At 40.5% G+C, this 15,676-nt stretch overlaps 14 protein-coding genes across 14 annotated transcripts; 9 read left to right on the forward strand and 5 right to left on the reverse strand.

Moving 5' to 3' along the window:
• Nucleotides 1-9: 9 nt before the first annotated feature.
• EROM_020240 (P-ATPase-V) lies at nucleotides 10-2,931 on the reverse strand (the record flags this gene model as incomplete). Its single annotated transcript, XM_009265721.1, has 1 exon — nucleotides 10-2,931. One exon carries the CDS (start codon nucleotides 2,929-2,931, stop codon nucleotides 10-12), a length of 2,922 nt encoding a protein of 973 aa, XP_009263996.1.
• A 65-nt stretch (nucleotides 2,932-2,996) lies between these two features.
• Nucleotides 2,997-3,617, forward strand: EROM_020250 (20S proteasome subunit; the record flags this gene model as incomplete). Its single annotated transcript, XM_009265722.1, has 1 exon — nucleotides 2,997-3,617. The coding sequence occupies one exon, from the start codon at nucleotides 2,997-2,999 to the stop codon at nucleotides 3,615-3,617; it is 621 nt and encodes a 206-aa protein (XP_009263997.1).
• A 67-nt stretch (nucleotides 3,618-3,684) lies between these two features.
• Nucleotides 3,685-4,527, forward strand: EROM_020260 (hypothetical protein; the record flags this gene model as incomplete). The annotated part of the gene is made up of 1 exon (XM_009265723.1): nucleotides 3,685-4,527. The coding sequence occupies one exon, from the start codon at nucleotides 3,685-3,687 to the stop codon at nucleotides 4,525-4,527; it is 843 nt and encodes a 280-aa protein (XP_009263998.1).
• On the reverse strand, nucleotides 4,524-4,973 carry EROM_020270 (hypothetical protein; the record flags this gene model as incomplete). The annotated part of the gene is made up of 1 exon (XM_009265724.1): nucleotides 4,524-4,973. The coding sequence occupies one exon, from the start codon at nucleotides 4,971-4,973 to the stop codon at nucleotides 4,524-4,526; it is 450 nt and encodes a 149-aa protein (XP_009263999.1).
• On the reverse strand, nucleotides 4,951-5,757 carry EROM_020280 (transcription factor; the record flags this gene model as incomplete). Its single annotated transcript, XM_009265725.1, has 1 exon — nucleotides 4,951-5,757. One exon carries the CDS (start codon nucleotides 5,755-5,757, stop codon nucleotides 4,951-4,953), a length of 807 nt encoding a protein of 268 aa, XP_009264000.1.
• Nucleotides 5,758-5,852: 95 nt separating this feature from the next.
• EROM_020290 (hypothetical protein) lies at nucleotides 5,853-6,872 on the forward strand (the record flags this gene model as incomplete). The annotated part of the gene is made up of 1 exon (XM_009265726.1): nucleotides 5,853-6,872. The coding sequence occupies one exon, from the start codon at nucleotides 5,853-5,855 to the stop codon at nucleotides 6,870-6,872; it is 1,020 nt and encodes a 339-aa protein (XP_009264001.1).
• A 24-nt stretch (nucleotides 6,873-6,896) lies between these two features.
• On the reverse strand, nucleotides 6,897-7,619 carry EROM_020300 (hypothetical protein; the record flags this gene model as incomplete). The annotated part of the gene is made up of 1 exon (XM_009265727.1): nucleotides 6,897-7,619. The coding sequence occupies one exon, from the start codon at nucleotides 7,617-7,619 to the stop codon at nucleotides 6,897-6,899; it is 723 nt and encodes a 240-aa protein (XP_009264002.1).
• An 82-nt stretch (nucleotides 7,620-7,701) lies between these two features.
• Nucleotides 7,702-9,282, reverse strand: EROM_020310 (M2 dsRNA satellite propagation-like protein; the record flags this gene model as incomplete). Its single annotated transcript, XM_009265728.1, has 1 exon — nucleotides 7,702-9,282. One exon carries the CDS (start codon nucleotides 9,280-9,282, stop codon nucleotides 7,702-7,704), a length of 1,581 nt encoding a protein of 526 aa, XP_009264003.1.
• A 391-nt stretch (nucleotides 9,283-9,673) lies between these two features.
• Nucleotides 9,674-10,312, forward strand: EROM_020320 (Rho Ras-like GTP-binding protein; the record flags this gene model as incomplete). Its single annotated transcript, XM_009265729.1, has 1 exon — nucleotides 9,674-10,312. The coding sequence occupies one exon, from the start codon at nucleotides 9,674-9,676 to the stop codon at nucleotides 10,310-10,312; it is 639 nt and encodes a 212-aa protein (XP_009264004.1).
• A 29-nt stretch (nucleotides 10,313-10,341) lies between these two features.
• EROM_020330 (hypothetical protein) lies at nucleotides 10,342-10,854 on the forward strand (the record flags this gene model as incomplete). Its single annotated transcript, XM_009265730.1, has 1 exon — nucleotides 10,342-10,854. One exon carries the CDS (start codon nucleotides 10,342-10,344, stop codon nucleotides 10,852-10,854), a length of 513 nt encoding a protein of 170 aa, XP_009264005.1.
• A 353-nt stretch (nucleotides 10,855-11,207) lies between these two features.
• On the forward strand, nucleotides 11,208-12,689 carry EROM_020340 (Sec1-like syntaxin-binding protein; the record flags this gene model as incomplete). The annotated part of the gene is made up of 1 exon (XM_009265731.1): nucleotides 11,208-12,689. The coding sequence occupies one exon, from the start codon at nucleotides 11,208-11,210 to the stop codon at nucleotides 12,687-12,689; it is 1,482 nt and encodes a 493-aa protein (XP_009264006.1).
• Nucleotides 12,690-12,721: 32 nt separating this feature from the next.
• Nucleotides 12,722-13,243, forward strand: EROM_020350 (glutathione peroxidase; the record flags this gene model as incomplete). The annotated part of the gene is made up of 1 exon (XM_009265732.1): nucleotides 12,722-13,243. One exon carries the CDS (start codon nucleotides 12,722-12,724, stop codon nucleotides 13,241-13,243), a length of 522 nt encoding a protein of 173 aa, XP_009264007.1.
• Nucleotides 13,244-13,285: 42 nt separating this feature from the next.
• On the forward strand, nucleotides 13,286-13,627 carry EROM_020360 (transcription initiation factor IIA subunit gamma; the record flags this gene model as incomplete). Its single annotated transcript, XM_009265733.1, has 1 exon — nucleotides 13,286-13,627. One exon carries the CDS (start codon nucleotides 13,286-13,288, stop codon nucleotides 13,625-13,627), a length of 342 nt encoding a protein of 113 aa, XP_009264008.1.
• Nucleotides 13,628-13,754: 127 nt separating this feature from the next.
• Nucleotides 13,755-15,602, forward strand: EROM_020370 (nucleoporin autopeptidase; the record flags this gene model as incomplete). The annotated part of the gene is made up of 1 exon (XM_009265734.1): nucleotides 13,755-15,602. One exon carries the CDS (start codon nucleotides 13,755-13,757, stop codon nucleotides 15,600-15,602), a length of 1,848 nt encoding a protein of 615 aa, XP_009264009.1.
• Between the last annotated feature and the right edge of the window lie 74 nt (nucleotides 15,603-15,676).

Below are 15,676 nucleotides of genomic sequence, written 5' to 3' on the forward strand. Positions count from 1 at the left end.
GACGCTTTATTAGAGCATGAAAATGTAGAAACATATCTTTTCCACCAAATAGCACAGAATTATATCCATCACAAGTACAGAATAGACAAATGTCTTGGCTTCTCCCATATCAACAACCTCCATCTTCGTACGAAGCTCGTTGTTGTCTCCCATCACAAGCTGGTGTATGAAGAATAATAGAATTCCAAGACATCCAAGGAGCTTTTTGTTCTCAAGAAGACTTTCTCTGAATGGCCTTCCTATGTAATTCACAAGAAACGTCGATATCTGCTGTGTTGTGGATAAGAAAAACAGGGCAGAGTTCATTAGTGAAGGAGAGAACTTCTCATTGTACACGGGCGCTTCTATCTCTCTTACCCTTCTTATCATAACAAAGAAAGAGGCTATGTGGACGGCAACTTGAAAAACAACAGAGGTGACTATGTATGGATTGATAATGTTTGTCAAAGGCCTTTTTTTGCTTATTTCTTTGAGAGGCTGGCTTTGAGTCAAAAACATAAATGCAAATCCAATGAGAAGTCCAGAAGCTGTCAGTTGAACATCTCCGTATCTAACGCCCATGCAATCCAGGACACTCAAGGAAAATGCACTGACCAGAGAATTCAATGCAAGAATCTTGTACATTTGGATTGTCGTTACCAGAGCACTTCTTCCTTGTCTCACAACATCCAGAACAGAGTCTAACGACCCAGTCTTGGCTGTAAATGGTGCTGCAACACTTGCATCTCCAAGATTGATCTTTTCTTCCCCCAGGTCTTTTGATATAGTCTCCATAATCTTTTCTTCATTACTTTTTCCCTTTTCTCTCTTTTGAACAACCACAGGTGCCTCCATAAGAGCTATTCCCACATGAGCGCTTTTCAGTGCACCAACATCATTTGTCCCATCTCCACACATTAACGTATATCTCCCCGCCTTATTATATTTCTCAATTATCCTTTCTTTATGAGTAGGATCTGCCCTAGCAAAAATCGATATAGAAAAAAACTCATCGCTTTCTAGCATCTTATCTATCTCAGAGCCCTCCACTGCTTTATCCGGTATCCCAATCTTCTTGGAAACATTTCTTGCTGTCAATGCATTGTCTCCAGTTATCATCACCACTTTGTGCCCTGAAGTATGAAGAGTTTCAATAGTATTTCCTACATCCTTCTTCAACTTACAATCAAACAGCACAAACCCTGCAAAAGACAAATTAGACTCCACATCCTCTCTATCATATTTGGCCTGTTTCTTGATGGGCTTGAACCCAAGTGCTAGTACACGATATCCCTCAGTTGCATATTCCTTATAATCATTATAGAATTCAGGCACAGAATCTAGATGCTGTTTGACAGCCTCAGGTGCCCCCTTCATCCCTACAAATTTCATCTCTTCAGACTCGGCAACTACAGTCATCCTTCTTAGTTCAGAGCAAAAAGAATATGTTTTGTGAATCTTGTGTTCAAAGCATTTGTTTCCTGGTGACCCTGTGCTTTTCAGATATTCATAGATGCTGGTTTCCAAGGGATCCCCAGTTACCTTTCCGTCGAGTAATACCAAAGAATGGCAGCTAGAGAGCACGCTTATTGAATTCTCCGTCTCGTGTCTAAGAGCTGCAACTTCCATAACTGATTCTGTTAACGTTCCGGTCTTATCAAAGCAGCACACATCTACCTTCCCTGCATATGGAATCCTGAAGGGTTCCAAGCAGTACACTCCTTTTCGCACAAGTGCTCTAACACAGCTATTAACAGCCATACTTAATTCCATAGGAAGCTCCGTAGGAACCACGTTTGTCAGAATGAGAATCACTTCCAGGAGTAATTTGTAATTAGATTTCCCCATCCTCTTCCCTTCCTTATAAGCATAAAAAGAAGCAATGACTGCAAACACTAGGAGAGCAAATATGAAAATAAAGGCTTCTCTATCATTTACAGTCACCTCCTCGGTGCACATCATCTTTCTAACAAGGCCCCCCTTCTCGGTCTCAAACCCCGTGTGGAGCACAAAACACACCAAAGGAGAGTCCTTTATCACCACTATTTCTGTACCCGCATACAAAATATGTCTCTTGTCTTTGCATCTATCAAATATATTCCCTGGGTTCCTTTCCGAAATGTCCTCTTTTGCAAGAGGAATAGATTCACCAGATAGCATTGCTTCATTTACAGCACAGGATCCCTTGATCAAGAGAAGATCACAAGGAACACTTGTTGTGGATGTGATTTTGATAACATCTCCAGGGAACAAGTTTTCCGATGACACAATTTTACTTCCGTCCACCTTCATGCCAGTTCTACTATCATATAAAACTTCAACATTAACATTAGGATGGCTCATCTTTCTGAAATGCCTCGCCGTCATCATCCTTTGGAAAACAAGCCCGGATTCAAGAACAATCAACATCACAAGGCTAAATATGGCCTGATATACATATTCGTCAAGACACCACAGGAGCCCAGAAAAAACTTGGAACACAAATAGTGGAGATACTGCGTGCTCCAAAAACAACTGGAAAAACTGTGGAGGCACGATATCAAATTTGTTCTTCTTGAAATGCTTTAGTAATCCCGCATCAACGAATTCTTCCTTTCTTTCCTGCCATTCTGTATAATACCTAAACGGCCTTTTGGTATCAGCCCTGAGCCTTATAATCCCTTTGTCAGACAGTAGATATCCGGTCTTCTCAAACTCAAAAGCTCCATTGCTGAGTCTGCATAAAAACCCTGAGTACAATATATAGTCTCCCTTGTGGTCAAGATCCATTGAAAGCAAAATACGGACTCTAGTAGACCAGAACGTTGATAGAAACATAGTTCCTGACAATAGCAATGTAAACACAATCATCACTTGGGGATAATTGCTTATCATTATCAGAACAGGAAGAGCGTACAATGGAATCATATACACTCGCTTATGCAATGGCCTTTCTTTGTATATACTATGCATTTCAAGGGGTTCGTTTTGAAAAAATATACCAAAACCTCAAAATGGATTTAAACATTGACCCTGGTATGTCTGCAGATATCGAAACATTCTATGGAGGATCGATTCTTGCAATGGCAAGCGAAAATGCTGTTGCCATCATGAGCGACAAACGTCTTGGAATGGGTCCAATAACTGTGTCTAAGGATTTCGTAAGAATTCATAGAATGGGCCCAAGGCTGTATGTGGGGTTATCTACATTCGTCCCAGACACGCAGGTTCTCCTTAGGAGAATAAGGAAAAATTACAACCTATTCAAGCTAGAGGAGCAGAGGGAGATGGAACCCGAGGAGCTCTCGAATATGATCTCATTTCTTTTGTATTCAAAAAGAACGTCTCCATACATCACTGCACCAATAGTTGCAGGATTATCGAGCGATGGTAGGCCTTATATCTCTGGAATGGATTGTATCGGATCCATAACATCTCCTAAGGATTTTGTGGCTACTGGAACTGCAGCCAAGAATCTCATGGGGATCTGTGAGGCTCTTTACAGGCCAAATATGGATGAAGAAAACCTATTTGTGACATGTGCCCAGGCATTCCTTAACGCCGTTGATAGAGATGCACTATCTGGGTGGGGAGCAGATTGTTATGTCATTAGTGAGGGAAAGGTCATCAAGAGGTCCATTAAAGGAAGGTGTGATTAGTTTTGTCATTAGCCTGTTTACTTTTATAGCATGGGATATTAGACTTTCCGGATTTTACCCCATCAAGATGTCTAGAATCACAAAGACCTTAATGTATGCATTGATTCTCGTCCTTAGGTTCTACGATGTCCCTTCTTTCTGCTACAATTATCACAGTCCAGAAACGCATTACCAGCAAGAGTTTCTGAAGCCATCTACCATTCCGACAGTGTATCAGATAATCCCAAGAAAGTACTTCATCTATGTTTCAGCAATATGCGATTTTACAGTGTCGAGGCTGATGAATTCAGAAAAATACTTTATATATTCTTCCTTTCTTCCTGCAGACTCTATATCAATAGAAAACCTTCTTGTGATACTTGGAAAAGCCCACAAAGATGCCACAAGCTTTCTACTTACACATCTAAGTGTTTTCTATGCCCCTCTTCTTACCAGATCCAGCTCTTATGTCTTGTCCTATATCTATCCTGCATACAGAAAAGACTATGAAAATTCATACAGGCCTTCACTGAGTATCGCTTGGTTCTTCCATCTGAATATCTTCCCGCAGTACAGTAGATACTTCTATGACACGTTTTATGCCTTGATGATCTATATTTTTAGCCTGGTACCTGAGGACCAGAGGATGGAGATAATACTACTATTCAAGCCATCCAATTACAAGAACTATCTTTTGTACATAGTAGACTCTCCGCTGTTCCATTTCTATCTACTTATCTTTGTAGTAGAAAACTACATACAGTATCTATTCAAGATTCATGGCATAGGAAATCCCAACTTCCTCAATTGGTCATACTTAGCATTTACATGCTTATTTATCTTTGAAAGAAGGGGAGGAGCGCTGATATCTCAGAAGGAATGCACAAAAAAAAAGCAAGAAAAAGCCTCAGACACTCTTCCACAACCTTAAAATAAAAGTAGAGTATCCAACTTTAATAATACTTTATTCCTAATTGGATTCTTCATCAGCCCCACTATCTCCTTCCAAGTCATCGGAATCGTCGTCTCCATCATCATCAGACACCTCATCATCAGCGCTGGTGTACGAGTCTCCATCAGATGTATCATCTGTGTCAATCGAAGAATCGCTGGTCCCATCAGTGCCCTCATCAGAATATTCAGAAGAATCGGTGGTTTCAGTGGTTTCTTCCTCACTTTCAAGCTCCTTCCTGGTCTTTTCGCCTTGCTTCTTCTGTCTTGCTGGACACATGTTTTAGGGGATCTTTCTTTTTCCAAAGTAAATTTTTCAAACTTTCCAGAAAATTCAAGCCTGCCATAAAACCATAGATGTTTTCTATACCCAAAAAACATTTTATTCAAACACATACTGTATTTACATCCCTCCTCTTTCACCATCCTCGATCTCCTCAATCTTTTTTTGATACTCCATGGCTGCTTTTTTATCCTTAAGCTCTATCGCCCTATCTCTCTTTTGGATCAACTCTATCTTAAGATGGGTAATTCCTCTTCTCTTTGGATATACCTCGTCCTTGCAAGCTACCATTTTGCTTATTTCCTCGTCACTAAGCCTTCTACTCATGTTCTTTGCAAGCTTCTCATAATCTTCCCTAATCTTGGCTATTGAACCCACCTTGAAGAACCTCCATACGTCTTCATATTCTTCTCTAAGCAGAGGAGAGTTGCTAATGTTTTCTATCCTAAAGTTCTTATATGTTCTAGTTCCCGTGGATATGTCCAGATACCTGTTTGTTTTTATCTCGTTTCTATCAATCCAAAGACTGTATACATCTCCTTTCCCCACCCCGACTATCTTAACAACAAGATACAAACCATTAATTCTAGCTCTTGTGAAATGTCCAACAAAATCATCAAAGAATGGCTTAAATACATTCCTTGCAATCATGTCTCTGGTTACTATGCATTGAGAAAACTCCATAAAATTGTCTGTGTCATAAATCTTCTCCTTAGTCACAGAAGGTGCCTTTTTTTTCAGCCCCATCATCTTTTCTTCTAACTCTTTTTTCTCTTTGAACTTTTGAAGCTCAGCGTGCCTTTTGTATAATATCTCTTCCCTCTTTGTTTCTGGCATCTCCAGCAATGCTCTTTTATCTTCCTCAGATTCGTATAGTTCCTCTCTATCAAAATCTGTATGTGCTGACAGCTTGTATCCATCTCTCATTTGGGGTATTCTGTTGGACATGTAATCTGCTTTGACATTGCAGTCACAAGGTACCTTCCAAAGGCTTGATTCTGAAACGAGCTCTACCCTTAGAAATGAATCTTCAGGCAAACAAGAGGACTTGTATCTTCCTACACACAATAAGTACTATGATTACAATATTTTCCATGGCCTATGAGAAAAAGTCTTTTCTTAAGAATGTACAAAACGAAATAGAAATCAGGAAGCTTATGATCGATCAAGAACTATACACGGAGTTACTTAGTAGAATAGCAGATGGAAATTATCTTGTCACTCAAAAGGGAAGTAAGCTTTTCAGATATCTTAAAGACACAAACATCCTTCCAGGTATCTATCTAGTTGGATCCCGGGGAAGACAGGAGCATGTCTCTTTAGAGAAAGTTCCTTACCTTGATCCAAGAGCTAAGTATTTCTTCATAGACATCAAGGACATTCCTCTCTACAGAATGTTTCTGAAGAACAATCTACGCTCCTTTATCCACACAAAAGGTTTCGATTTGGATCACACCGAGAATGAAATCCTTCAAATGTCAAGGATCTCCCAAGAATGCTTAAGGATTCTCGATAGAATTGGAAGCACAAAAATTGTCATGGAGGACATGATAGTTAAGTTAAATAAGGGAAATCCCGATGAACTTTGCATCGAGCATTCTCAAGGCTTATTCATCACAAAATCGCTGTTCAATAACAGAAACGAGTTTTTAGAAGACCTGAAAACCCACTTCGTTGGCTTCATGGACTTAATCCCTTTTGGAATGAAGACATCTTCCTTCTGTAGTGCATATGCAAAAAGCGTTATTAATTATCTAAAAAGAGAAAACGTCCTTTTACTATCTCCGTCGATCAAAAGGTATCCAGAGCTAATTCATTATCTGTTTCCATACAGAATAATCTCGGGTACATCCAATCTCTCGAGCAACCAATTAGTTGTAGGAGGCGTTTCCTTTAATGGAATTCACCAGAACGACTACTTAAAAGAGCTATTTGACCTTGAAAAGATTAAGAAGATAACTGAGAATGGAGTTAAGTTTATATTTACAGCCCATGTATCCATAGACAGCCGAAAAAGGAAATACGGTATCTCTTTCATTTAAAGTACCACCCTAAGTCCAGATAAACTAGCCCATTCTTGTAGTGTTCCCTCTGCTTATTTCTCTCTCATCCCTTTCGTCGTCCCTCTTCAAAAGCTTTTCTCTTGAGGGATCATCATCACTTGAAGTGCTTGAAGTCTCGTCCTGAGGAGGGAGAGAAGAGTCTTTATCCATTTCCGCCATTATCTTTTCAGCAAACTCGTCAAGTGTCATAGTAGGATCGTTTCTCCCAACCAGAACATTTTCGACCCTCCCTCTGGAATCCACTCTTATGCATTCCATCCCTTCATTTCCCCTGGGATTTTTGTCACTCTTGTTCTGAAGCAGCATGATCTCTCTGTTGAGATGCTCAATATTCTTCATCGACATGATGTAGAAGTATTCAATCAACTTCATAACCCACTCCCTATCTTCCCAATCTATAAAATCATACCTAAACTCCTTGGTCTTTCGCCACAGCTTTATCTTGTTATCTCTCCCGCCTCCTCTGCACAATGCCACCGTCTCTTCTCCAACAAGATTCAAGTATTCACAATCCTCGCAGTATTCCTTGAAGAGCTTCAAACCATCGTACTTATTTCCTGCCTTGTCGTTTACAACACCTTTAATATATGGAAAGGTATATTTCAGAATATCAGCTGTTGATAACTCATGGAGATCCACCCTGTCTCCCTCTATGTATACCTCCCAGTTAATCATCCCTATGTCCCTGTTTTCAAGTACTCTCACTATTAATTCTTTTATGTCCATAAAATCAGGGACCAGCCATTCTCGGGATCTTTAAAAAGGCCCTCGGGATTGATGGCCGCAGGTAAACATATAGATATTAAGTTTATTTCTTATTAAGTGTAGCCTCAATCTCTTCAAGTATCTCAGGAATAATGGAAAAAAGCTTCGTGTTTGCTTTTAGAAAGTCCCTTACATTCACAAGGAACTTACGATTGTTCTCTCCACAGCTCTTAGAAAACCCAAATGTTTCGTGGAAGGATGTACTGAAGAGAGTTGGAGCTTGGCAAAACAATCTATCCAACCTCTTATTCCTCATCACCTCATATACCTCTTTTACCTCCTTTATATAATTGAATAGCCTGACTAGCCTCACATAATACTTCAATGTCTTTTCGTTAATGTCTAACTTCTCATTAACACATGCCTGGTTATTAAAGCACAATATCTTTGGAACATAAGGTTTCTCCAACTCTTTTAGTCCAATAGACATCAATAACAAAACCCCAACAGATGGATCAATATACCCAGCCAAAACCATCTCTGGATATACAATAGCCATAAACGACTTTTCTGCATTACGTTCATCCTTTATATCCTTCTCCTTCCGTACGTCACTTCTCACTCTTGACAATACGGATTCAACCATCTTGATTAGTTGTGAATCCTTGTCTATGCCCTTTATCTTTCCCATAATCTCCAATACATCTCCTGAAATCCTATTCTCAAAAAGAGATTCGTAAAACCCCGATGCAAGCTTCCCACCCACAATCTTCTCCAGATTCCGAGGTAGATGTTCCTCTGAATAGGGCAGCACCTGTCCAGAGATCTTCATCACAGGAGTATGTACCACCAGTATAAGCCCTCTAAGAAACTGCTCTGTGTACTTCTTACTGCTGCTCTCATCACAGGTGTTCTTAATCATTTTCAAGAGGTCTTCAGATCCCTTAATCAAGCTAAAAACAGAATCGAAGCTGAAATCAGTAGCACACTTGGGAATTGTTGGACAGAAGTCACATCCTAGTAGCAATCCAAGTGCACTAAACGTTCTCGAATTTAGATTAAAGAATTCAAGAAATCGACTTTTATGGAACACATCTAAGCAAGGCTTTCCAGATCCATCAGACATATCAAGTATGATCTTGTCAACCCCGTCAAACAAAAGAACATCAGACTTACCAAATGCATACGAGCATGCCTCAGCACTCATAAGATATGCACATTGAGCTGTTGCAGAATAGGGTGCTGTTATAACCACAACCCCTTTTTCTTCAAGTATTCTATTAACTATGTCCATTTCATTTTTTTGCATGATAAAACTTCTCCAAAACTTTCCTGCCTTTCTATAGTTTTTTTGCCTATAATCTTTCAGCCCCTCACTCAATAATGTATCTGAATCTGCATGCGAGATTCCCTGGGACTTATTGAGATCTATTCCATCCCAAATCCATATCAGGTCTATTTCATTCTCATCTCTGAACTCCAAAAGTTTCGACAAAGGTGCCTTGACAACCTCTTCAATCCCAAACAAGAGTCCTTTCCAGATGCTTGACACATCGACGTACTTCCGAAGAAACCAGCACCCATCAATGCATATCCTCATCTTCTTGAATGCTTTCTGTGGAACTTTCAAAAAAAAGTTCTGTCCGGGGTGTTTTCTTACCTCTTCTAAACCTCTTATCGGCATCTTTGGGGTTTCCATGATTCAAAAAGAAGAAACCAAAGAAACATTCGACACAAAGAAGGACACAATTAAAAGTATTTAATGGAATGAAGAAGAACCATGAGGACGGCGCCCAATGCTAAGAGATGTGAAAAGCCTTTTGATTTTGTAGGTTGCTGCACATAAGAAGCTTAAAGTATGCAAGAGTTGGACAGAATCTTTTTCCAATGTATTTCCCTACCTAAGAGTCTTTCCTGGTTGGATAGGATTTTGATTCCTGAAGAAGAGGAATAAGGGATAGAAGAAGTCTATTTATGTTCTTCATTGTGGTTGTATGCGTATTACTTAAATTAAGTGGTACTCCTCAATAAGTACTCATGCTGTATGTTATGTAGATAAGAAAACAAACCCCAAGATGGTGGAGATAGCTACTGCAGACATATCCAAGCAGTTAACTATCATAGGCTCAGCAACGTGTGGAAAGACAAGTATTCTTACCAGGCATGTGAAAAGAACATTCGGGACAGAGATAAGCCCCACGGTGTTCAATTCTGTCAGCAACACATACAAGCATAAAGATTACGTAGTCGAGTTAAGACTTTGGGACACAGCTGGGCAAGATGAATATGCCAGATTCAGGCATCTTGCATTGCCTTCTGCAGACTACATCATGATAGTGTATGCTATTGATGACCGATCCTCCTATGCAGAGGTCAAGAACAGTCTTGTTGGACAAGTGAAGGAAAAGGCACCTCAAGCCAAATACTTCCTTGTTGGAGCAAAAATTGATCTGAGGGAGGATTGCAAGAGGCTTGAAGAGCTTGCCAGGAGTGGAGACTCTCCAATAACTACCTCTGAAGGCCTAGAGCTTTCTCAAAGCATTGGAGCGATAGGGTATTTTGAGTGCTCTGCAAAGAACAACATTGGAATTGACGATATCTTTGAGAAAATTTCCAAGTATGCTTTGAAGGCTCATCTAAAGGAAAGTAGGTCCTTCATAGGAGGAATACTTGCTTCCCTGTGGGACTTTCTTTGCTGCCGGAAAATAAATTGATTTTTATTGGAAGTTTTGTCTCCTTGCAGATGAAGTTAGAGAAAGTGGATGTGAGCTGGACAAAGACCGAGGATGAGATTCTTAGGGCTGGGGTTATGAAGTATGGGATAAACAAATGGTCCAAGGTGTCTTCTTTGCTCCCCTCGAAAACCCCATCACAATGCAGGCTCCGATGGCAAGAGTATGCCAATCCCTTGGCAAATAACTCGGAATGGAGCGCCGAGGAGGACGAGAAGCTTATTCTGACAGCAAAGACATTCCATCCCCAGTGGAGTCTGATTGGGCAGGCGTTGGGAAGGAATGGACAGCAGTGCTATGAAAGATACAACGAGCTTGTCTTTGGAAAGATCGATGTCTTCAAATATGGAGAGCTTGAAAATGCTTCTGAAGGAGGGGATGATGAGATTCTGAAGATGGCTAATGCCAGGATGTCTGGGTGCAAGAATAGGAAGGATCTAAAGAAGAAGATTCTTTTGAATAAGAAAGGGAAGGTGTCTTCTAGAAACAGCAGTGAAGAGGGACCTAACCACAATTCCAGATGAGGAGAATGATGTGGAATAGTTAACCATAGGCTTTATATAGTACATTTGTAACATAAATGTTTTATTTTGATTTTTTAATAGTTTCAAGTACATCTCAGAGATGGAACAGAAAAGTAGAACTTCAGCCTCTGCCTTTGGATACATTGGTGTTTTTATTGCTATTCTTTTATGCCTGTCAATAGCTGTCGATATGATGTCGTTCAAAAGACTCTCATTTTTAGAGATGCTTCGAAGCGGGCCAGGGCATGTAAATGGAAGGGTCGACGAGGGATAAGGAGATGGTATTGCAGTTTTTATGAATGGCTGAGACGATATAAGTAAAGATTAAACACATTTGATGTATAGTCCTTAAAATGGATATTTTGGATCTACTGAAGAAGAAGATAATCGAAGATGTCTTTGAGGTTCACCTGGATGCAGAGTGGAGTGTTCTTGTGTATGACAGCTATGGAGCAAGTATTTTGAAGAACTTTTTTGTGAAGTCTGAGTTCATCAGTCACAACATAGTGATTTCTCAAAGAATTGAAGAGCATAGAGAACGAGTGGACTTTCCTGTGATATACTTTGTGAGAGGAGATGAGAATGTTGTAGAGATGATAAATAAGGACTTTGGAAGCAGGCTGTATCCATCTTATGCTGCTTGTGTGCTATCGGAATGCCAGGGTCTCCAGCCACTGGTCAAGGTGAAAAGGGTGGATGTAGATTTTGTTCCTTTTGAACAAAAGGTTTTTAAGGCAGATCCAAAGCAGCTGTATTCTGTGGCCAGGACTTTGAATACAGTCTTCAATGTGAGCTACTCAGGGTCTGTATGTAGAGGACTTGGAGAGATGGTTGAGAAGATGATGGGAGATGAAGAGAGGAAGGGAGAGCTTATAATATTGGATAGGAGCATCGACCTCTTTACTCCACTTCTTCATTTCTTCACTTTTAGAACGATGCTTGAGGATCTCGAGATAGAGAACATGGAGGTATTTGAAAAGAAGTATATGGGAGACAAGATATGGGAGAGTGTCAAGAATGCGCATCTTGGGGAAGTGAATTCTATCTTAAGGAATCACGCGCACATGCTATCGAAGGTGGCACAAAAGTTAGATACAAAGGTAGATAACAAAGGCCTGATGAAAATGGTCCTTGAAGCCCCTGCTGCAGCAAAAACTAAAGAGAGCTTGAGTAAGATTCTCGCCTTGGCACAGAAATGCTATGACAGATTTGATTATCTTTCCAGATTCAACGAAATTGAGCAGCTGCTTGCAACTGGGTATGACAAGTCCGGAGGCAAATGGAGCATGAAGGTTGACGAGGTATTTGAGTATCTCAAGAGTAGTGGGATTGAGAGACCTGATAAGATTAGGATCCTATTGTTACTCAAGGCAAATGGCTATCAATTACAAGAAAATGAGGTGGGCCTTCTTAAAAGCATAGGGTTTAAGGATGAGGAGATTGATGTTTCTTTTGACAATCACGAGAACTTTATACCTCTTCGAGGTCCGGGAAGCAATAAGTATGAGGTCAGCAGATATGAGCCTGTGCTGGCCAATGTCCTGAGAAGCTTTATTGGAAAGCAAAAGGGCCATCTCCAAATAAATAGGTTGACAAGTAGCAGAATACATCTGAAGTCCTTAAGGAAAAGCCATCTCCTATCAGTGAAGAAGGATATTTCTTATCAAAAGTTATACTGTGTCTATATAACCGGAGGAATAACATTTGAAGAAATAAGGGTTGCTTATGAGATCGGGGAGAGCCTCGGTGTAGAGATTATAGTTGGATCTGACAATATTATAACACCCAGATCTTATGTGGAACAGCTGAAGTCCAAATGCACTCGAGCAAGTTGAGCGGTTATATATTTTTGAATTGTAGATCCCAAATGGAGAAGGATATGGAATCTGAAGCTTTCTACAGCCTCAGCGCACGGAAATGGGATGGAAGCAAGGTTGACTTCGAGACATTTAAGGGATGTGTGCTGATAATAGTCAATGTTGCATCATCCTGCAAGCTTGCTGAGAGCAACTACAAGAGCTTTGTAAACCTCCTTTCCAAATTTTACAAGAAGGGACTAAGGATTCTTTTGTTTCCTTGTAATCAGTATCTCAAGCAAGAGTCGAAACCCATTGAAGAGATACACGAAGGTATAGTCAAGAAGTATTCTGACAAGTTTGAGATTTTCGATAAGATCGATGTTTTTGGGGAAGAAATTCATCCTGTGTTCAAACATCTCATCAATACAAAGAATGGAAAGGGAATACTTGGGAAATTTATCAAGTGGAATTTCACAAAGTTCCTTATTGATCGTCAAGGACATGTTGTCAAAAGGGTAGGGCCCATCGGAATTGTTAAAGAGGACGACAAGTGTCTTCTGAATAGTATCGAGGATGATGGAAGAGAGTGATGTCTTAAGGTTGAATAAATAAAAAAATTACCGTACCCATTGATGTATGAGTTTTACAGACAGCTAATGGTTGGAAAGGCTCTTGAGAAGATAATAGATGAGAAAGTGAATTCTAATGTGTTAACCCCAAATCAAGGGAAATACATTCTTGAGGCATTTGATCTGAGTGTCCCTATTGTATTCAACAAATCTGTAACCAACTCTATGAGCTTCAAAGGAAAGGTAGACTTTTACAACCATGTGGATGGGGTATGGAGATTTCAGACAAAAGATTTTGTGATGTCCTTAAACAACGAGTACTTCAGGGCAGGGGATGTTAATATTGTTGCATGTGATGCTGACATCAACATGGATGCAGGAAGAAGAAGAAGAAGAAGGGGATGAGTTTTTAATGTAACTATTTCCAATAAATGTTAAATTTGCCTATGTATCCTTTAGTTGTTCTTCCGAATGAATGGTACCAGAAATTTTTGAACTTATGATAAGTTGGATGTAAAAGGAAGCCCTGAAAATGGATCAGAATAACATGAATAAGTTCTTTAACTCATCGTTCTTTGCACAGACACCACAGAAGGATAACAAGCAGGGGCAATTTCCCGGGATGCAACAGACTTCTATTTTCGGTCAACCTCAATCTGGATTTGGTACCTCCCAGAATCCTTTTCTTCAAGGGTCTGGAGGAGTGAAAAGCAATACGTTTGGGACATCTACAGGATTTGGAGCGGCACCCTCGTTTGGAAGTGGAGGGGCCACGGGCTCTGGAGGGTTTGGGCAGCCTTTTTCAAGTCAACAGCAGCCCTCAACCTCATTAGCAAGATTTGGATCTACTGGGACTCTTGGAACAGGAGGCAATATATTTGGATCTACCTCGAGTGCATTAGGAGGTAGTCAGACGCAGTTTGGAGGGTCTAATAATAGTACCACCTTTGGAACTCAACAGCCAAGTAATGCTTTTGGATCTGGAGCTCAGAATGTATTGCAACCGTTTTCCGCAGGGGCCTCAACATCAGCTCAGCCTAGTATATGGGGGCAGTCGACTAGTTCATATAATCCATTTAACAGCGGCCAGAGCCCCACTTTTTCCAATGGAGGAAGTAATGCTTTGAACAAAACTTTCCCTGGACTTGGGGCAAGTAACAGTGGAACCCGGGATCATCCTTACATACAAAGAAAAATAAGGGAGGATAATGGAGGTGAAGTGACTTTGATGCATATCAATGGCAATGAAAGCTATATGCAAAAACCTGTTGAAGAGCTTAGGGTTGAGGACTACATGCTTGGAAGAAAGCCTATGACGAGTAGCATGGTGGAGCCTAAGAGCACCTCTAGTTTTGGCTCTTCCTTTGGAGGATCTATGCCTTCTTCTACAGTCAATAAGCCCCAGGCAAATAGTATTTTTGGGGCTACACCTCCAAGTAACTCGTTTCAACCATTTATTTCAACAGGGAATACAAAGTCTCAACAGGATCCTACAACGCCCAACTTTGGAAACATCACATCACAGCAATCATTATTTACGCACCATACGGCTCCTTCGAGTACACCGAGCCAGCCATTTGGGTCGTCTGTCCAAGCATCTCCGAGCATGGCCAGTGGGAACCCGTTTCTTGCGAATGCACAACAATCTCAAGTAGGGTTTGGGTCTGTTGGAATGCCCCCTCAGCCATCTATTTCCAATAACCTTTCATTTATGCAGGCACAGCCATCATTAGCACCTGTACAGCAATCATTCGGGAGCCCAACGGGATCTTTCGGAGGTTGTGGGCAGCTGAATCTGCAACAAACAAAAATAGATCCATCCGACCCATTTCTTCTGAAAGACATCAAGTTCGAAAAGACTGAAAAGGAACACCTTCCCTTGAGCAAGGTGCTTCCAAAACCAATATTTAAAGAGGAGACGAAGCCCCGAAAAATATCTCTGAGCTTCCGCCCTCCAAAACCTCCTGCAAAGGAGAAGATATATACGATTCCCCCGATAGAAGACATCAAGCATATGAGAGAGGTTCATAACCTGATTATAGGTTTTGAAGACAAGGGAAGGATAGAGTATCTTGACACAGTGAATGCATCTGAGATCACTATGGCAAACATCCAGTCAAAAATTTACTTTTCCAAAGAATCTGTTGTAGTTAACGATCCTGTTGGGGTGGGATTAAACAGGAGGGCCCGTGTGTATGTAGAAGGTGTTTTCCCCTATAGTAGAAGCCTAGGAGATTATATCAAAGGCGAGCAGAAGCAGTTCCCATTAAAGGGGATTCAGGAAAGATTCGTATATGGGCTGAAGAATGATACGGTGAAGAAGTTTGTTGGATACGAATATGAGAGAGGAACATATGTCTATGATGTTAATCACTTCTAAGGAACAGATAGTTTCTGAATTAAAGAACTGATGGATGTTTTTTATTGTTGGATTGAAATCTGTATTTTGGTCTA

This window comes from Encephalitozoon romaleae, chromosome II (genome assembly GCF_000280035.1).
Source record: "Encephalitozoon romaleae SJ-2008 chromosome II, complete sequence".
Taxonomy (NCBI): domain Eukaryota; kingdom Fungi; phylum Microsporidia; family Unikaryonidae; genus Encephalitozoon; species Encephalitozoon romaleae.